Raw genomic sequence first — 22392 nt, forward strand, 5'->3', positions numbered from 1 at the left:
TTTCCTCTTCTCTGATAAATGCATCTGTGTTCTAAAGATAACAGATGGCTCCATGAGAATGCACATTTTCTGAATAGAATGAAGACTTGGGCAGCCAAATCCTATAACTTCAAAGGGTCCAATTTCAAGTTGGAGAAGAAGCAGGAAAGTATTCAATAATAACAGGTTCACTTTACAGAGGAGGAAGCTCCAAACTATAATGTTTAAGTGATTCACCCAGAATCACATAGAACAGAAACTATATATAAACCTAGGTCTTATGGCTCTGGATCTCTCTTTTCTCCAAACTGTGTCCAACAGCTAATCGCATTTTATTATGGACAGCACTTATATCTGCATAACAGATCAAATATTAAGAGGTTTTTTTTTTTTTTTGTCTTAAGGTACTTAAACAAAAAATTAGTTTTAAATTTTAACCAAATAAAAACTCTTAAATGTTAGATTTGTACCTAGTTGTTTGTATGTTGCCTCTTCCATTAAACTCCCCAAGGGGAGGAGACTATCTTTTTCTTTTTTTTATATGCTCAGGTTTAGCAGAAAATCTGACAAAGGGAGGGTGTTGAATAAATGTTCATGAATGACAAATATTGAAAACTCCAATACTTTTCAAAAAAGATAACTAATGAAAAAAGCCCTGAATTTCTTACAGTCAAGTAGAAATTGGTAACTTTCCAGACCAAGAGATAGACATACAATTAGCCAGAAATTCAAATTCTCCAATATATATAGCTCCTCCAATATGCTTGCTAATTCAAATTATTTAGCCTAAGAGATAATTTAGCTAAGAGATAATTTGCCCAAGGGACTAACCAATAGGAGGAAAGGGCTGCTGGGGCAGAGGTTTATACTGTTTTTCGTTTTATTTAAATCATTCTAAAATTTAAAATTTGTTTTTTATTTTAAAAAAAATCTATTCACCCCCCCCCTTCCCCTCTACTGAAAAAACAAACCCCTTTTTAACAAACATGTATAACTGTCTTGCAAAACAAACTTCTCCACCGGTCCCTTCCAAAAATGATATCTCTTTGCTCCTTGGGTCAATCATCTCTCTATCAGGAAGTGTGGGTGGCACACTTACTTGCTTCCTCACACTAAGCTTCCTTCAGAAGCATATTAGATCAAAGCAGAGCTCAGAGAACTCTTAAAGGCTTTCAAAGCTGCTTGTCAACAATTCATTTTTTAAAAAATTATTATTATATGCAAAGTAAGCTTTGGGTAGGCTGGCACTGGAGGGCTCTCTCCACAGCAATCAATTATTAAATTGTTGAAAAAATATACAAGGACTTTATTTATATGAGCCAGTTCAAAAAAAGTTCAGAAATGCAATAAAAGCACTAATTCTGAATTCTAATATCTTAATGTATGTGTTAGCATATACTCATTTATTTAAATAATAAGCTCAGAATTCAGGAGATAAACTAATACTCTAGTTAACTGCACAATAGAAAGTTATGTATAAATGTATTTTAAAAGAGAGTAAAATTTATGAAAGATTTTAAAAATACACTTGTGTATGATTATTAGTTTTAAAATTAAAGTATTTTCAAAAGAATGAAAATGGTTTACACTTCATTGAAATTCTTGCAGATATTCTGCACCTACTTTGGTGTAACCTCCCAACTAACTGAAAGGAAATGTAGTTTTTTTCTAGGTGTTCTTATCTCACACTTTTTATTCAGAAATCTTCAGTGTCTCCCATTGTAAACTGAATAAAATCTAGATTCCCCAACGGTGAAATCTAAAGCTTCAATTTACATTTCCAACCACTTGAGCCGTATTCTGTACCATATTTCAGAGAAACCAGGGGGCTCTTTATTTCCCATTTCCAAGTATTTATCATACCAGCCCCCAGGTATGGAACACTCCTCTCATCTCCAGAGATCAACTCCTTCCCTCCCAACCTCCCAAGGCTCCTTCATTAAGCCTACCCTGTCACATTATCCCATTCCAACTCAGTAATCTCTTTCCCCATTCTTCAAATTTCTCAGAGCACTTGCCTAACATAGTCTTAACGAAAGTTTGCCCTTATACCAGTTATTTTGTTGTGCCACAGTTTTCTTTTAAAGTCCTGATCCAGTTTCCCTGCCCCTGATTTAGTTACTCTGCCTCAGGTTATAACCATTCCCTCTAGATAAAGGTTATATCTTAGACCTTAGGCTACAATCATTGCCTCTTAATGTCAGATAGGATAAAGGTCTTACATCTTGGACCTTAGGCTATACTTATTGCCCCTTAATGTTTGATGGGATAAAGGTCTTTATCCATTTTAGACAATATTAGAATATCAGGAGCCTCTCCAGTACCTCCCTATATTATGTCATCCTAGGTACCTGCCCCATTAAGTCATCCCCATCCAAGTACCTCCCCTATTATGTAATTGTTCTTGTTACCCTATAAAAGAATCTTGTATTCCAAGATTCCACAGCCTGTGCTGGATTCTTTGAGAGGATAAGTGACCCATTTGGTCCCAGTAAATCTCTCCATTAAATAAATTATTAAATTGTTCTTTAATCTCTATCTTGCTCAGATTCTCCAGCATTTCAATTTTCCTCAAATTAGAACTTTTAAAGCTTGTTAAGTAAAAGTAGTGTTGGGACATTAGTTTTTTGTCCCTGGGACTTCACATGTACCTTGGATATAATAGGAACTTTTTTTGCTAATCTGAATTTAAACTATAAATACAATAATCCTAGAAGCACTTAAAAATTAGCCAACACGCCTATTTTTTTTTCAAGACAGTTGTGAATATCGAGTAAGGCTTCATCTATTTCAGAGTTTGAGTAGGCCTGAAGGACTTTGACCATTGATTTAAGGGCATACTTAAGTCCCCTTCCTGCTATATTCCCATGACATCATTTTCTCCCTATTTCAATCAAATATGGGCAGCTATATACTTACAGGTCAAGTTCAATTTCTTGGGTAATTCCCGTTTAGAATGTAAGACCCTCAGCCAAAGAGGATGAGGGTCAGTGGTGGGAAGGGGTATCTGAGATAGGGATTAAAGTGTTAACCCTGCCCTCAGGAGGTGCTTCCTCCCTTTGAAATGGGTGGGACACCCTTCTCCCTAGAAGGTATAATAAACTTTGCTTTGCTTCTAGAGATCTCTCCAGTGACTCCTCACCATTTCTGAACCACACAACAGGAATGTCACTCAAGAAATAAGGTGACAAACCAAATGGATGACTTCCATTTTTTTCCTGCATGTTCCTTTTGCCAACATCCACCAGGATGATTATGACTCAGCAGCCAAGAAAGAAAATCTACCAAGAATCAATTGTACCATCTAACAGAGCAAAGTTTTTCCCCATGTGACATCCCGACCAGTAGCAGTTTTTCCTTCAGGACATGATGTGGTCAGGATGCTCTAAGTAGGCTAGGCAGTAACAACACTCTGCTCTGATATAAACAAGTGGAAGAACCCTCTGATGTACCTCCTTCAATCACCAAGTCATCTCCTTCCATTGAATTGAGTTGGGACCCACAAACAAACATTAGGAAATTCTCAGCTCAAAAGAATCCTAAGAATTCATAAAAATTTCAGCTGCTAAAAAGGGATCCACAGGAATTCTTTCATTTTCCATGTGACAATCTGGTTAAAAAATCATAAGGGATGAGGAGACTTCAAGAGAATAGATCTTATGAAAAGCTAACTACAAAATGCAACAAACTAGAAAGTGCTACAGAAATTTAACATCAGATCTTTGTATAACATGAGATACTTACAGTGGCAAAAAAGAACCCTACTCATTACTTTACCTGGAGCTGGGAAGGACCTCCAAGGTCTGCTGGGCCCCTCTAATTCCTTTTCCTGGGTAAACCCTCAAAAGTTGAAGCTGACTTCATGCTTCAGAGACTGCGTCACTGAAGTACAACTTGGACGGGCCAGTCACTACCCCCACCCCCCCCCCCCGCTCGGGGATGATAAAGTCTCATCACTACCTAGCCCAGGTTTGCCACAGAGAGAGCAATTTTTCAAAGGGAGGCAGAGTTTTCATTTGTGGCAGGTAGAAGCAGAACCCACGTTGAAGAACTCTCCGGCAGAGATTGCTCGAAGGAAGCTTACAATATAAAGACCTCCCTGCAACTACTACCCCATGGGTCAAATCCAAAAACAATGTCTCTGGTACTAAAGTTGTGTTCATCCAAATACGTCCAATTAAAGGTAGCTAAGTATCATTAATCCAATTAGTTTTCATAATGGCTTTCAGCCTCATTTGAAATAAATCAAGAAAATACAGTCTATCATCTTTCTGCATTCCTGTGCCAGGTTAAATGGGGTCCATTTGTAATCAACAATTATTCCAAGTATGTGTGAGTTTTTAAAAGTATGATCAACCTGGATGAATATGTTTTGTTATAAAGGCTGTAGCAGGGTTAGTTCCAAGGATGTAAGAGGTTTCCAGCTAGGAAACAAGATCAACCAAAAATCATTTAATGAATGTTTATTATGTGCCAAGTGCTGGAGATATACTAGATAAAAATGAAACACCTCTAGATGTAAATGAAAGACCAAGAGTCCCTGGAGGTGAATGGGGGATGGGCTGAGAAAAGTGAAATTGGGAACCTACATCCATATCAATCTTATTTTGATTTTGATCATATTTATAATACCTTAGAGGACAGCCATTATTGATGGCAATATCTTTGAAGGAAATTTTTAACTGAAATGTGAAAACACATTTAAACATCCCAATTCTAGTTTTATAATTGGAATGAGTTATAATTTAAAAATAATTACAGGCTAAAGCACTAGGTCAAAGCTAATAAGGTAGAGCATAGTAAATATTAAATCTTAATACTGAGGTTGGAAAAACAGTCAACTTTACAACTTTACAAGAAATAGCTGGGACAAGTGTGGCTATAACACATTTCTTTTGAGAAAGATCTTCATGTGTTAGTGGAATCCAAATTTCATGAGTCCAAAGTGTGGTATAGCTGCCTGGAAGCTATGGTTCCATTAAAAAGGGCAGGTTGTTCAGGAATCAGGGAGTGACAGTTTCTCCCAGGCGGCTTCAACCACTTCTGGCCCCACCTCTGCCTCCCCTCCTCCTATGTGAAATGCTGCATTTTTAAATAAGAGATGGAATAGAAGGGCAGGCCACATAATGAGGATTCAAAGGAGGACATTTAAGGATAAGACTTAGGAGGAACACATTGGCCATCCTGGCTAACTGCCAAAGGTGAGTGCATCAGTGCCAAAGGCACTTTCACTCACCTGGATTTGCAACCATAAATTGGACTCACCTTCCATTTTATCCTTATCCTACTTATCTTTTCGGGTGCCTGAAACTATCCATTCACATCTCCTTCTTTTCTCTGACATGGCCACTGCCCCTAAAGACTCTGAAATGATCTCTTAGCCTCAAGTCTTTCCCTACTCCAATCTATTCTCCATGCAGTTACCAAAGAGATATCACTTCATCTGGAAAAACACCAGATAATTTGGTCATTTAAAGGATGGGAGCTGAAAGAAGTCACTTAGTCCAATTTCATTTCATTAAACAGATTCAGAAACGTTAACTAATTCTGACCAAGGTCATTCTGCTAGCAAGGTTGATTGGTTTTATGGACATGACAATGAAGTTCATAGTACAGTCAAGTGGGAAATGACTAGAAGAATAGTGTTCCCTACATACGTATACTTTGGAAAAGCATGGGGTTAGGGAAACACATTTTGGATTTACTGAGTCTGAATTTTCTGTAGTACATTTGGCTGATCTTATCACATAGGCAGCTGCGGATATCTAGCTAGGGATACAGAGAGAAGGGCAGAATCCCCCACACAAGCTGAGGAGACTAGTGAGCCGTCAGATGAGAAGAAGAGCCAGTTTCCAACGAACATGAATAAGAAATCCTCAAGTGGCTGCCCATACTTGAATGCACAGGCAGTTTGAAGTCTGATGATGCGCCCATCTGCCTAATGCTAACACTTTGGGGGACTCCACACTAGTAGCAGCTGGGCCCTCGTTGCCTCACAGAAATCAAGAGAAGGTATACAGGAGGTCAGTGACAGCAGATGACACAGAGAGAAAGGACATCAGATCCGACAATTACAGAGGTCACTAATAACTTAGGGGGAGCAGTTTCAGTTGCATGATGTCTTTAGAAACCAAATTTTAAAGAGCTGAGAAGAGGAAAAGCAGTGGGGAAGCACAACACAGGACAACAGCTTGAAGGGAAGGGTTTGTCTTTAAGGAGTCTTCCAACTCTAAAATCCATTCTCTAACTTGCAGCCTTCCTCCCTTTTTCTAACATCCTAAGGGATTACCAATATTGGAACTTGATTAGAATGCTTTTTGTTGCTCCTTATTTGTCCTACACTTACATACTGTGTCCCCAAGAAGACTACATCTTCCGGCCAGGGATCATCAATATGCTTCTGGGTACCCTTCTGTCATCTGGCATAGGGCTAGGCCCAAGGCAGACAGTCAAATAGGACCACAGAAGCACAGATTTAAAGCTGATATCTTAGAAGTCAGCTGATCCAATCCCTTGAATAGAACTACAGAGGACAAAATTAGTGTGCAAAAAAATTACAAAGTCACAGAAGAAATAAGCATTAAAAAGTAGATTTGCTGAATTAAACAGAAAAAAAAGTACATTTTAGGTAAGTCATTTTAATAGTCAATCTCAAGGACCATCTACCCAATAATCATTCTGTCCAACTTGGACACTAAGTTGGGTGGAGAGGAATCATGGAAAATGATTTCCAGTGGACTGTTCACTTCCTTAGAGCAGATTGGTTTAGTTTTTATATCTCAGCACTTCTGTGCCTTATTCAGAATTAGGCACTTAATACACACTGAATTAAACTGACATCAGTGACAGAACCAAAAACCATCTATGAAGAGATGTCTCCTTTTTCCCTTGTTGCCCTCTCTCTTCTTAAATATGTACAGGCCCTTCAGGAGAGACTACTTTAAAATAGATTAAAATGGATAAATAGCTAACCACATTGTGACACATAAGCACAATGAAAAGTCATTTTGTATCACCAAAGTGATAAATGTATGGAAATCAGAGAAATAAGGGAAGATTCATTAACTGATGCAGAAATAAGGAAAAGGACTAAGATGAACAGCATTGTGTTGTGTATGTCGTCAGATGAGGTGACTGGTTCTGTTGAACTTTTTCCCCCTTTAATGAGGAGAAGCCAGATGCCTGGGATTAGCAGTGGATCTTTTACGGCCTGCTCAGATCATCTCTGGAGTAGTCCCTGTTTAGTTCCACGTACCACATTTAGGAGGTAGTGTCCAGAAAGAAGAGGATCAGTGGCCAGGACAAGGTGACTCTGTCCTCAGGCATCTACAGATCCCTATCTGCAGCCTGCACACTAGCCTCACAATATGATACTGGACATTTCATAAATATCCTAGAGAGGCCCCTACTCAGGTCTCTCCCACTCTCCTCAAACATCAGTCCATTTCCAAAGAGCTGCCTCACTAGTCAGGCCCATTACCCCTTGTAATGTCCGGGCTAGCTTTCTGGAGGGCCTTGGTCTCAGCAGGATAGACACCACAAGAATGGACAAGAATAGAGTCCAAAGTCGTTAATGTCTCTTACAGAGTTGTATCTGTCATAGTCCGATCCAGTCTCCTCCAGCCGTCTAACAGTCTCAACCAGTCTCCCTCCAGTCTGACTTTGTTCCCAGTTTAAATACCCTATTACAATTACATCATTACAGTATAATACTGAATATGTGTGAACTAGAGAACCATGACATCACCTTGCTAAGTATTAAGTATATATGGGAACTAGAGACCCATTATCTCATCAGTTCCACTGAGTTAACACCTTGTTTCAAGGATACTTCTCCAGAGTTCCAGCTCTCTACAACCCCTCATCTGGGCCACTGCAATGGCCGACTGGTTCCCCCTTCCTTTCTCTCCTTCACAGAGCAGCCAGAGCATTCCCCAGACTGTGCGTATTACTACTTTACTGATAAACTACTGCAGATCCCATTCTATCTAAGATCAAATATAAACTGTCTGACATTTAAAGCTTTTCAAATGAACAGTCATTCATTAAACACCTTCTATTTGCTAAGAGCCAGGGACAGAAAGAAAGGCAAATACAGTTCATGCTCCTGAGGAGCAGGCTAATGGGGAAGTGAACATACCAAGAACTATGTACGAATAAGATATATAAAGATTAAGCTGGAGATAACCTTAGAGATATGGAACTAGAATTAAGGGAATTTAGGAAAGACTTCTTGCAAAACAAGCTTTTAGCTGAGACACTGAAGCCAGGGGAGCCAGGAAAGAAGCAATAAGGAGAGAGAGAAAGCAAGGCAAGGCAGTGAAGATGCCCAGTCAGGAGTTAGTCTCATGTGAGAGGAACAGAGTTAACTGGATTGCAAAGTTCCAGGAGGTGCAGGTATAAGGTGTGAGGGGCTCGGAATGCCAAGCAAAGAATTTCATACTGATCCGGGAGGCCATAGGAAGGGGCTGGAGTTTAGTGAAAAGGGGAGAGGGATAGAATAGGCTTTACTTTTAGGCACACCTTTGTGTATACCTTTTTATGTGCATGTGGGCTCCCCCATTAGCACATAAACTCCTGAAAACGGGGTCCACTTCATTTCTGCCTTTGCTATCCCCAGGCCTGGCACAAAGTGGTCACTTGATGAAATGATCTTTCTGGATCCCAGCTTTGTGTCAGAGGCATGCTGGACACACGGGTGTTCTTTGCCTTTATTCTCGTCAGCAGTGAAAAGGTTAGAAGCCCAGCAAGCCACGGGCAGATGTCCAGGACCCTCCCCTGGCAATGGCCTAAGAGAAGTCCCAATGGCTGACAACTCCCATGGCCTCTCTCTCTGGAATGTTAGGGTCAAACCTGGCTCCCCTTCACACTAGTCTCAATCCCCAGAACCTCATTCCTCTTGAATCCTTTTAAAACTCCTGTCCAACAAGCAAATGTCAAAGATCTATGAAGTCTTAGGTTCCAGGGACTATGGACTTCCCAAGCAAAACATAAAAATACTCACTGGTCCCAAAGGAGCAGCATATAAGAGGAAATGTGAGGTGGCCCTCCCCCCCCCCAAGTACTCGGGGGGGGGAGGGGGAGGGGGAGATCAGAACCTTGGGCTTCCCACAAAGGACAAAAGCAGGGAGGGAGAGGACCAGGAGATGATGTCACCATGGCAGCACTGCGGGGTGCATGGGGGTGGGTGGGTGGGGGAGAATGTGCAGGTGGGCCGGAGTCATTCTGCAAAGTGCTTTCAATGCTGAGCAAAGGAGCTTGTACCTAGTCCAGGATGGACACGGTCTGGTTGGGGCTTTAGGAGAAAAGGCGAGAGGGAAGGGAAGAGAAGATGGAGGCCCTTGAAAGAGGCTAGGAAAGAAGCCAAGAAGGGCTCAACTTGGGTGATGGTCAAGAATGGCAGGAAGGAGGTCAGACCAGACCTTTTTGCTAAGACTTTGCAGGCTTCTTCCATGTAAACCCATGCTTACAACTCCCACATTTCTTTCTGTTGGCAAGATAAGCTTGTGGTCACCCTCTGCATCCTCCTATTCTCCAAGTTCTATCCATCCCTTCCCAATACACCTCCCACTCAAATGACCACCATCACCCCACTTCTTCCTCATCCACTCTAGTATAGACAACACAGAGCAATAATCTCTTTACTTTCTCAGCTTTCACACTTTCATTTCTCACCTGTACATACTTCTCCCCCTCCCCCTGCAGATAGCTGCAAGAAACAAGGTAGGGTGACAGAGGCCTACTTCTACTCTGGGACAAGGGTCCAGTAAAAACCTATTTCCTCTTCCCAGGGAACTGAATCACAAGGCAAGAAAAGCTGCCAAGTTAATGAAAAATCATAGAGTCCCTAAATATTATTAATCAAATTTCGTGGTTTCTTTTAAACTCCCATTTTTCTGGACAACTCCGTAGCACAGAACATTCCTGATCCTCTGACTCCCCTGCAGACACCACTTGTCTGGGTTTTATCAACACTGTTGTTTCTCCTCTTTCCCACTGACCACTCCCTCCCAGTCCTTTTCACTGAACCATGTTCACAGTCGCTCCCCTGAATCCCAGTCTCTCATTAGACATGGCATTGAACATTCCATATTAGACACTCAAAGTTGCTCAGACACATTACATACTCAACTTCTGCAAAAAAGGACTGATCAATTGCACCACATCCATTTTCTATAGAAGTGATTACCCTAAAGCACAGGACTGGGCCTATGACCCCCCCCCCCCAATTCAAATTCTAGTGGCTACCTATTATTTTTAGGCTACAGTACTATTGGATGTTTAAAGCTTTTCACCATCTGGCCCCTTACTACTTTTCCAATCATCTTACATATATTACTTTCTTCCCCACACACTGGAATCCAGCTATACTCAATGAAACCCACACCCCAAGTTGTCCCCTGGGGTCAGGACAGTAATACTCCCTCCACTCATCTCCCAATCCCTGCAAGGCCTACACGTGTGTGTACACACACACAGGCTGCCCCAACATTTCTCACAGTAACCTCAGAGAGTAGGAATCTCAGAGACGCGTGTCCGTGAGCTGCTTTGTCTGTGTACTCCCGGGCCTCTCAGCATGGTGCCTGGCACAAAGCAAGGGTTGGAGGAATGCTTCCGATTGCACCAGAGCCTGCCGCTGTCAGCCTCCCACCCTGCACGGCTCTGCAGAAGGTGGCGGCTCAGAGACTCGCAGCAGGGGGCCTCCTGCTGGGGGCTGCCAGGCTACACCCGGCTGGATCTTCCTGCTCTCCAGGCTCTTTTGCTGCAAGCCTTTGGGGCCAGTCTATGTTCTGACAGACCCTTTCCCCAGGAAGATTTCTGCACATCAAAATCGCCATTCAGCATACACATGATTATGGAGAGAACTAAGCCTAGGACCCGGAGATCCATTCAACAAAGATTTATGGAGCAGAAGGAACTTGGGTGGACACGGGGTGCAGAAAGAGGAAAAACAATGTGCCCCCAAATCGGCGGAGCAATGCCGCCACACTTTAAAGGTCACCCTGAGTTTCACCTTTTGTCTCCTTTTGGGACGGGTCAAGTTTGGGGTGAGGCCCACGGAGGCATGTCAGAACAATCCCTTCCCAGCACCCGTTGGGGTCAGGCCTCTGATTTCTGTGTCCGTCCCTCACAAGTGGACAGCACGCATCCACGCCTTCTCGGACAAGAACCCACAGTCTTTGGGACTTTGCACAACAGCCTAGAGTTGCTTCCTCAGTGGCTTGGTATATATACAGTATACTCAATGGCTTGGTATACAGTAAGCACTTCACAGATGCTCACTGCCGACTTTTCTTCTGAGTTCTCTCAAGATCACCAAGTATTAATCCCTCCCCACGGTCTGGCGATGTCAGCGTCGGGGTAGTTTTCGGGTGGGGGAACTCACCCCAACATCACCCCTTTCCACCCTCTCCCGCCCCCGCCGGAGGCTGCTGTCTTCCTCCTCCGCGGCTTATCCCTCACCAAACAGGGCTTCTCTCGGCAGAAGTCCCGGCTGCGCTCTTACTGCGGCCACGGCACCAGGAGTCCGGGCGCCCGGCGCTACAGCCAGGACACGCAGCGGAGAGGGGCCGCAGGAGCTACCTCGCCAGACCAAGGGGCTGCACGGACTTGTGGAGCCCGAGGGGCAGTCACCCTCACCAACTTTCTTCCGCTATGAGCGAACGGGGCCCCGCCACGGCCTTGGAGGTTCGGACCCTGGGCCCGAAGGGCCAAGAAAGGGGTGGCAGGGGAAGCCGAGGGGAAGGCCGAGACTGCGCTTCTCCCGCCCCGCCTCCACCTCCGCGGGCGCAGGTGCCCGAGAACTTGGGGGGGGGGGGGAAAGGAGGGGACAACTCGGCCTCCAGGACCCCGCGCGCGGCTTCTTTGGGACGCAGAGGAGCTCCCCTCCGTCCCTACCCCCGGTCTAACCCTCCCACCCCCAGGATTCCCCACCGCACCCCTACCGCGGGCACTCACGCTGCAAGAGACCTTCAGAAGATCCATCCGGCAACTGAGGTGCCCCTCAAACAGTCCGAGTCCCGGGCCCGACCGGCTGGGGGCAGCCGAGGGCGGCGCGGGGCGGGGGCAGCCGAAGGGGGGGAAGCCGAGGACGCGGAGCCAGCGGCTCGCGCCGCTACAGCGTCCCTCCCTCATTCCCTCCCCCATTCCCTCCCCTTCCCACCCCAAAGACCGCCCTCCACCACCTCCTCCCGCGGGCGCGGCCCCCATTGGCTGAGGCCGAAAAGACGCGCCTGGCTATTGGTCAGGGCCATGCTAGGGCACCGCCCCCACCGCCCATTGGTGAGCCGCCGACGCTTGTGAGAACACTTCGCCCCTCCCCCCCAACTCCCCCGGGTTTCGGGTTTTTCCAACATGGCGGCACAGCCCGAGACTCAGCCTCAGTACTGCCAGGAGGCCGGCCCCCTCAGTCGCGTTCTAGGCCCTGGGATGACACAAGCCTAGAGTCGCAGAACTCCCCTAGTCGCCCCTCCCTTAGCTGCGCACTCGGTGACCTAAGGACCCGCCCCTTCCCCAGCCCCGGGGGCTCTTGGGTACCTAAAGATCAGTCTCGGACCACAGGTCCCGGAGGTCCCGAGTCCGAATTAGCCACTCCCCCCTCCTCGGGCCGACCTTTTAGGAGGGGATTCACCCCACCGGCACCATAACAACAAACATATTCGCAGGCTTCGGCTTTCTCTCCGAGCCTCACTTGATCCCGCTCTCCGGGCCGGGCGGTTCTTGTTCCCATTTTACTGAAGAGGTAACTGAGGCGGGCAGAGGTTAAGTGATTTGCCCAGGGACCCACCGATAACGTTGGATTTGCACTCAGATCGTGCCGAGTTGACGGCCGTATTGTATCCACAGCACCAGCTGGTCCCTGCCACTAATCTCAAAAAACACATGACTTACTCCCTAACTGCTGAACGAAGACTTTGAGAGGGCAGCAGCGTTTGGTTTATGTGTAACCGAGAAATCTAAAACTGGGAATACTCTTTTTAAAAGTTTTAAATATTTTTATTTTTCCCATTTACATGTAAAACAATTTTTTAAACATTTGTTTTTAAAATTTTGAGTTCCAGAATCTCCCCCTTCCTCCGCAACCCTCCCCCCTCTTGAGAAGGCATTGTCAACTTCTGCAAAACATTTTCATAAAAGGCATGTTGCAAAAAAAAAAAAAGTCTCCCACTTCGCAAAAAAAAACCCATGAAAAAAAAATTAAATTAAAAAAAAAAAGTCTGCTACGCTCTGTATTTAGACACAATCAGCTCCTTTTCTAGGTATGGATAGCATTTTTCAACACAAATCCTTCAGAATAGTCTTGGATCTCTGTACTGCTGAGAATAGCAAAATCATTCCCAGCTGGTCATCCCACAATATTGCTATTACTTAGTTCATTACTATGTACATTTCACTTAGCTCGAGCTCATGGAGGACTTTCCCGGTTTTTCTGATAGAACAATAGTATTCCATGCCACAGTTTGTTCCTACATTTCCTAATTGAATCTTTCGCTCTGAGAAAAGAGCTGCTACGAATGTTTTTGCAAATATGACTCCTTTTTCTTTAAAAAAAAAAATCTGTTTTATGATTCATAACTTGTAGTGTTAGGTCAAAGGCTATGCATGATTTTGTAACCTCTGGGCATAGATCATATTTTTAAATCATTTATCAACTTTTTTTTTAAATTTGGCTCAGTTTCCTATACATTTGAGAAATGAGGTGGTCTGGCAATACTCTTAAATGGAGTATTCTGAAGATAGTTTGTCTTTTTTTTAACTCTTAAATATATGAAGTAACATTTAGAATTTTTAAAAAAGGATTTGCTTTTGGCAATACTCTTAAATGGAGTATTCTGAAGATAGTTTGTCTTTTTTTTTTAACTCTTAAATATATGAAGTAACATTTAGAATTTTTAAAAAAGGATTTGCTTTTGTAAATAAATATAAACTTGACATTATAGACAAAAAATAAATTAACAGAACAATTTTTTCTTAACCCCTCCCCAAATCCTTTAACCACTAACAATTGCTTTTTCAGTAATTACTTCTATATCTAATCAACCAACATATACTGTTCATAGCTAAAACAGAAATTTCCCTGAAAAAACCAAACACTTCCTAGCTGTATGACCCTGGGCACCCCAAATGCCTCAGCAAAAAAACAAAAACAAAAAACTTTAAAAACATGGTATGTAATTTAAACCATGTGATTCAGAAGATTATTTTAAGTCTTGAAAGCCTTCAGACGTCATCTCGCTCCTTGTTCCACTTCCTATCTAGAATTGTAGGGACTGCTCTATATCAGCATTTCCCCAATGAACTTGACCACAGATCCATGTGGATATGTAAAATATACTGACAAAATCTATAAATCATGGAAAAGGCAGGATCAGGAAAATTTTAGAATAAAATAGAAAAGTTCATTTTAATTTTGGAAAATGGACAACATGAGTATCTGATAGTTTCACCTTTAATAAAAAAATCCATTTAGGAAATGTACCACACAGACCCTATTCAAACAAATCACCTGACACCAGTGGCTTTCAAGCATTAGCTATACACACATTAGCTGTTTAGGGTCCGTGTAACCTATCATATAATTAAGTTGTGTTAAAAGTGGAGAGGTTGCCTAAGGTTCCTTCAGCTCAATGAGAATAAAAATGTGAAGTTTTACACTTCGCGTAGTAGGCGCCTAAGCTCTTGTGGACTGATTCTCAATCTTTCTTTTTCCCCTCTCCCCCATTCTTCCCTCATATACAAACATACACAAACTTTCCACTGGAAACTCATCTATCATTCTAGGGCTTCTGGAATGGTTTTGCCACTTAACCACCTCTGCCTTCACACAAACCAAACATTTCAATTTGATCAGTTTTTAGCGGATGTAGACAATTGCCAGGACTCGAGCCCCCTCAGGCACATAGTAAATATTAATAAATGCTTTTCGTGCAAATATTCATTATCTACAGACTTAAGCATTACAGAATTAGAAAAAAGAATGGTTAATAAAATTTCTTATGCGTGGTGTTTTTGACCGTACAATTAATATTATCCAGTTATCTATTACATTCAAACAGCTGCATGGGAGACTAAAGAAGTTCTAAGGCTTTCATATGATAGAGGAATCAACAAACACCAGTTAACCTCACAACTGCCCAATTCCCATCAGTTGTGCCATCCTTCAGACAACTGCCTGAACCTAGCAACCTTCTTGGCTTTTGTGGCTTCCCCTCCACAACCAAGTTCTGTCTGTTTTTCCAAATATTCTCACATCTGTCTTGATTTTTTTTCCCATCCCTACTGCCAACCACTTAGCACCTCGATCACCTCCACCCAGATCATTAAAATGATGTCTCAACTTCCCAGCTGAGCTGCCACCCTGTCACACTGGACTCCTTCTACAGATGCCTCTGTCCTACCTCCAGGCCAGAATCCAAATCCTTAAAAGTGCCTTTTCCTCCACTTAACACTTTGCTTCCCATTTCTCCTTTGGCATTAAATCTGTTTTCTTTGGTTCCCAGTGATCTGAACACCTACTGTGATTCTACAGTCACGTACATTCAACTGAAGGGCTTCACTTAACTCACAGACATCAGACCCCTTCAAACTCTGAAGGCACCGTGTCTTAAGATAGACTACTTTTATAACTACAGGCCATAAAACTAACTTGGAAAGATAATTTAGTGAATACCAAAAAATGGTATCGATTCAGAGTAAAAATCTGGCAACCAGCTATAATCCGGCATTACCAAGTCTCAGACTATCCAGTTTGTGTAGAATAATGGTGAGGCTGAAATTCTCCCAGCCTCCATTGTCTATCCCTCAAACCTCTTTAAACAACATTTGAGATATTGATTATATCTTTAGACAGGTCTGGAATCTGATTCCAGGTATTCCACCTAGCTCCTCTTTGCTCCATCCCTCTGAGCTCCTTGACACTTCCCTTCCCCCAAGAAATCCTCAAGGAGATTTTTTCCCTATAAAAAAGATGTGCCCCCGATGAAGATGCTAAGTCCTTTTCAGACCTAGCCCTGCTATGAGGTACTTTCTCTGTCTCCTCATTCTTTTCAATGGCATTTTTCTCCCATAGCTAACTCTGCTTAGTCTGCTAAACTTCTCTGTGATCTAACCTGCCAGTCAATGGTGAACTCCCATCTCATGACATATTCCTTTAATAGATTCTTCCATTGCTCTCCCATAACCCTAGTGCTCTTCCGACTCTATTTCATATTTGCCACTCCTCTTGCATACTATTTCACCTCTCCATTTTGTCTAACTACTTCTAAATACTTTGCCTTCGGGAAAGAGAACAGTCATTGTGAATTTGTCACAAGTTTATTTCAAACTAGGAATTGCTACTTTGGCCTCATCATTCTGATCAAATAATCCGCAGCTTTTGACAAAAGTAGAGCTGCTTCTGATGCGCTCGACAGTCACTGCTCAAAATGCTTGATAGCAAACATTTAAAATGTCCACTTATGGGAATTCTAAGTAATTTTTCTCAAAGTAATATATTCCCTAAGTAACAGTGGTTATTTAACTAACTACAGAGGTTTCTGTTTATTTTGGAGGAACATTTTTTTGGTTCAGGATTAAGATTAAAGCTTAGTGATCAGGAAACCTTTAGCAAATACTATTTTAAGTCAAACTTACGTATGTGAGAAAAATAAAATGCCAACTTTTAGAATAAGAGCTAAAAGGTATATGGCTTTTTGGTTCTTATCCTAAAAGTGTGCATTTTATTTTTCTTATATATACAAGCTTGTTATTATAATATGTCCTGCAAGTCTCTGACTTCAGAAAAGAATCACCTTCCTAGCTCAGCGGATGGCGTGACCTGGTGACAAGCAGACAGAATCTGGCCTCCTGACCCTGCCGCTTATTACCTTGGCAAGCCCTTCTCAGTTCTGGGCCTCCCCCTCCATGTTTGTAAAAGACTAGGCCTGTGGAGAGTACTAGGGCTACAGACAGTAAGACACTCCGGAGCCCCCAGTCCAGGGGAAGGGCTCAGTCTCGAGTCAGTGGTCCTCAGTGCTAGCCTCTTCTCTTGTGCCATTTCCAATCCTGTTTGATTTGAAAAGGCCAAAGACCGGGAAGAGAAATTTGTCTTTCTGAGTCTTGGAAGCTGTGGCTGCAGCCCCGGAGGCCTCCTGGCCATGGGGGCTGCTTCCCAGAAGGATGGCTGCAGGACACTGCTATTCCTGAGGCTCTGGGGCTCAAAGGGGAGCCCCAGTGATAGTGGCGCTTTGACTCTCTGGCCTGTGTAAGTTGTGGCCAGCAGGACTTTGCACTCAGTACCCCAACTTGACAAGCAGCTGCTATTTTTCAAGACATGCATTATACCCTGGTTTCCTCAAGGACTTTTTTGGGGCCATTGCTCAGCATGCAAGTGACAAACTTATCAATAAGTAGCTTTCCATCATGCTACCTGACATTTGTAAAAACCAAAACTTGTTAGTGTTGTGTTTGTTTTTTTTTAAATCAGATAACTAATTTTATCTCTCAGTACTATCCTTTAAAAACTTTTAATATGGTAAAGACTAAGCTTTTGTTTAGTTCTGCTCTGTAATAGGCCTGAGAAAGGACAGAAGGATAGAAGGATTGGAGATCGAAATAAAGCTAAAGAGAAGTCTAAAGATTTAGAAAGGGGAGACATAAGGAAGCTGGGATCAGAGAGATATGAGGCATGTTTAACCTATATTGGGTTGCTTGCTGTCTAAAAGAGAGGGAAGAGAGGTGGGAGGGAGAAAAAATTTTGAACACAAGATTTTGCAAGGGTGAATGTTGAAAACTATCTTTGCATATATTTTTAAAGATAAAATATTAAAAAAGAGAGATGTGAGAAACGTTAGAGCTTTTGATTAAGGAAGTGAAATCTTCATGAGTAATGGTGAGAACCAAAGTGTCATCATCACTCCTACGGGTGACTGAGAGGGTATGGAAGAGGCCACAGATTTGAGGAGACTGAAAAACTGATAAGTTTTGAGGAGCATCCACATGAATTCTGAAATCTCCTAAAATAAGGGCAAGAGTTAAGAGGAAGAAGAAAACAGAGTCAGGTGCTGAACTCCCTAAAAAAATAGGGAGGGCTGGAAGAAAACACTCACCATTCTGTTTATGGAAAGGCGAGGGAACAAGCATTTACTGAGCACGTACTATATGTAAGGCCCAGTGCTAAGGTCTTCATAAATAGGATTTCTTTTGATCCTCAAAACAATCTTAGGAGGCACATGCTATATTACTGCCATTTTACAGTTGAGGAAACTGAGAAAGACAGCGGCTAAGTGATTGGCCTGGAGTCTCCCAGCCAGTAAGTGTCCGGTCGTCCCGATTCCAGGCCCATCCTTTGGCCACTTCTCATTATTAAGTGATGATGGCAAAGAGGATGATTCATCCTGGGCTACTGTGTTGGGTGGTATGGAGGGAGGCCTTAGGGAAAGAAAGGACAGAGGAAAGGATCCAGAACGAAAAGAAGTTTGTTCAAATCAGATTTCTTTTCACCAAGACTTGACACCTTCTAAAGTCCAACCAATCGGATCTATGCTACCAAGGAGATTACAATAAAAAACCGCAGTCTTTTAAGGGAGTGATGCTGGACAAACCCACACAAAGTCCAATGCGAGGTAAGTATATGACACAGTCCAGATGGTTGGGGTGGACCATGAGCGACATGAATTGAGAAGGAAAAAAAAGCTCCACCGTATGGTAGGCCGGCGACCCTGAGGAAGGGGCACCTGAATGAGTGGTGCCAAAAACACGGATACAGCTCACACCGGGGAGGTGTATTACGGAACACAGTGTACAGGAAAGCAAAAAGCACTTGTGGAGGGACTCGGAGCAAGAAAGAACAAGGAGCGCACAAATCTGGCTGGTGCAGAGGGGACTTGGAGCAGAGAAGCCAAGCCAGAAGGCTGAAGCCAGGCTATGCGAGCATAGAGTATTCTCTCTCCCTCGGATCCTTTTCACTACCAACTGGAAACAAAGTGAAGTGTGCTGTTCCTTCTGTCACTCAGAAGGGCCTCAAAAATGCCAAAAATAGGAATCAATATCAAGGGTGCTTTTAAAAAAACCACTGCTACAGCATGACCAAAGCAGTAAGAGAAAGATTGTTAAAAATCTTCTTTTTCTTAACTTAGTGATCCAGATCATAAACATCATAATTAGCAGGCATCTATGACTATAGCCTTGGGGAAACGATCGCCAACCCACAGCTGGCTTTCCAAGACGTGGTCATTAAGCACCAGGCCGTCGTGTGGTTCTTTTATTTCAGGCATCCCATGGGCCCAAAATGAAGACATCAGCTTAGTAACGATGGAAAAGATAGACTGCTCTCATAGGATTTCACTGGCCACACATTTTCCACTATAAACTTACAGATAGCTGTTAAACAGGAGGTTTCCATTTCCATCACAGAACCTTCAATAGTCCAATCAATCAGATCTATGATGATACACTGGAAGGAGCCAAGCACTAATGCAAGATAATCTCACCACCTCGGCCCCATTATGCATTCCATGTCCTGGAACCACGGAGTTATTGAAAAAGCTTTACCTGGAGCTGAAGTGTATGCCGGAGGATGGTCTCTTCTAAGGCCTGAATCCACTTCTCTCTCTCATCAGCATCTCGAGCTGTGAAAGAAGATTATATTTTTATCGCCTTAAACATCAACAATACATTTTTTAACATTACAAGTTCACACAAGTTCACACCTGCTGCGCCAATGTTATAGGATGTTCCAATTAGAACAGAATTTCATTTTAACAGCCCTCTCCAACTCTGGAATCCGGAGTGGCTAACTCACTTCCACTTAATCCCCTTTGGAAAGTTTGCACCTTCCCTCCTAAGGTGCAAATCTGCAAAATGAAGGGGCTGGACTCCCATCCTTTTGTTGCCTCAGCTGTTTAGTCATTTTCAGGATTGTGTGACGCTTAAGGACCAAACCTTAAACCAAAATCAATCTGATTCTTCTTAGACACCACTGAGTCCTAGATCAACCCCCATTTGCTCTTCCCCTCCCAGATTCATTTACTTAGATTTCTAATTTTTATTTTCTTTTTTGACTGGGTGAAAGAAGATTTTTTGCCTCAGTTGCCACCTAGCTTCAATCACTGAATGGGTGCAGCTTCAGTCAAATTGAACTCTTTTGAAGACCTTAGCTTAAAAAGGCCTACGTCTCCCATTTCACCCAGGGACATCTATAGTCTTGATCTCTCTGGCCACTGGACTCAGATGACTCTGGAAAGGAAAGCAAGGTAGGGGACCTTGCCCAGCCCTCCCTCACTTAAATCTAACTCACTTGTATATCACGGCATCACCTCCCTGACGTTGTTGTCCTCTGAAAATGCAGAACAAATGACAACTGACTTTTTTGTGACCCAATTTGGGGTTTTGTGGTCAGAGATCTGGGAATAGTTTACCATTTCCTTCTCCAGCTCATTCTGTAGATGAGGAAACTGAGGCAAACACACCTGGTCGATGTCTGAAGCTGGATTTGAACTTCCTTCTCTCCTTCCTGTCTCTTGGCCTAACACACTATCCACTATGGTGCGTGGGCCTAGGAGCACATGAAATTGAGCAGAGATAGCACATCTGGTCCCAGGCTCCAGGAAGAACAAACATATTTGTTGCTGAGTTTCCCTATTTCTTCCTTATCAGCCTCAAAAGATTGAAAAGCTTTATAGTAATCCTAAGTTTTAAAATTCAATTCAATTTTTTAAAAAGGAAGGTAACAAGAGGAGTCAAGAAGTCTGCATTTTAGTCCATTAGCTGTTCTCTAAATCTATCCATCCATTCATCCATCTCTCATCATCACCAATTTTGCAAAGTCCCTTCACTTCTCTGGACCTCAATTAACTCATATGTAAAATTAGAGCATTAGACTAGGAATGGTCTCTAATGTCTTATTCCAATAAGAACAACAAAAAGATAAAAAAAATTGTGGGCTAGGAGTCTTTAAGATCACATAGTCTGACATTTTTATATTATTATGACTTCACAATCCTAAAAACGGATTTCACTGCTCTAATTTCATCCCCCAGGAAAATTCATTTACTCATTGGAAATCAATAAAATAATTAACTGTTAAAAGCACTTATTAAGCAGTTACTACGTGCCAGGAACTGTACCAAAAACCTGGGGATATCAAGAAAACACAGTCTCTACTCTCAAGAAGCTTATATTCTGATGTGGGAGACAACAGGTAGACAATACATCTATGCTTCATCTGCATAGAGATGACCATTTAATTCATGAGAGCTTAAGAGAAAATCAAAATCTATAAAGAAGAGAACCCAGAAAAGAACCTTGAAGGACACCCCCTGTTAGAGAGTGATGAAGATCTACCAAAGGAGAGTGAGAAAGAGCAGGCAGACAGACAGGAAAACCAGATGAGAAACTCATGACAATGCAATTGCCATTTGCAGGAAAACACCGTGCCACCATCATGAGTGCTATGTTCCCACCATGATGAACCCTGATGAGGTCAAAGAATAAGGTTACGAAAACCTGGGAGACCTTCATCATCTATGTACTGAAGGAGGAAAAGCTTGCAATCGGGGTGACTTTAATACAAGAGTTGGCACAGACGACCGGAAATGGCAGAGTCCTTGGGAGGAACAGAATCAGCCACAGCAATGGTCACTTACTACTGAAGACCCGTGTGTCTCGTGACTTTCTCATCACCAACACTGTCTTCCATTTACCTAATGCCATAAAACTTCATGGGTGCACCCTCACAGGAAACACTAGAGACAGACAGGATGTGAGAGTGACGAAGGCGATATGTGGCAAAGAATGATGGACTAATCATGATATCCTCTGCAACTAAACATTCACATTCAACAAAAGCAGTAGCCCCAAGGCAAGAAGAACACCAGAAAGTTTAATGTCAACAAACTAGAGCACTTTTCCAAGCATGAAGTTTGCTGCTAATGTGGAGGAAAAGCTAAGCCAACTCACAGTGGAGGAGGAAAAAATGAGCAATTTTCAGAGATTTGGTGTACAGCACTGCATTTACTCATCTGGGTCAGAATACTCACAAACATCAGGATTGATTTGATGAAAATAATGGGGAAATTCAGAAGTCGCTAAATGAAAAACGAGAACTCCACAGAGTTTAGTAGTAGGATAATTTGTCCATAACCAAGAAGGCAACATTTAACTTTATGAAAAGTAAGATACAAATGAAGCTTAGGGAGATGCAAGATTCTTGCCAAAAAACTGTTTTATGCTGATAGTAACAATCCAAAGTGCTTTTATGATGCCCTCAAGGCTATTTATTGATTAAAGACCTATGATGCATCTCAACCACTCAACACTGATTGAGCTGCATTAATATTAAGGACATGATTCTGAAGAGATGGGCTAAACACTTTCATAATGTTCTCAACACTCATCAACCAATGCTGAAGCGACTGACCATGTATATCAAATTGA

General features: G+C 42.7%; 1 protein-coding gene across 6 annotated transcripts in view; it reads right to left on the bottom strand.

Moving 5' to 3' along the window:
- The window catches only part of OSBPL9 (oxysterol binding protein like 9), a 134849-nt gene that overhangs the window by 40464 nt on the left and 71993 nt on the right, over nucleotides 1–22392 (bottom strand). For 5 of the 6 annotated variants that reach the window (XM_051999711.1, XM_051999708.1, XM_051999707.1 and 2 more), the window contains exon 4: nucleotides 19510–19586. In XM_051999711.1, coding sequence (XP_051855671.1) covers nucleotides 19510–19586 — 77 coding nt within the window. Of the gene's footprint in view, nucleotides 1–11937; nucleotides 12026–19509; nucleotides 19587–22392 lie in introns of those variants that run through there. The other variant, XM_051999709.1, reaches the window with a different exon arrangement.

Source organism: Antechinus flavipes, chromosome 4 (genome assembly GCF_016432865.1).
Source record: "Antechinus flavipes isolate AdamAnt ecotype Samford, QLD, Australia chromosome 4, AdamAnt_v2, whole genome shotgun sequence".
NCBI lineage: Eukaryota > Metazoa > Chordata > Mammalia > Dasyuromorphia > Dasyuridae > Antechinus > Antechinus flavipes.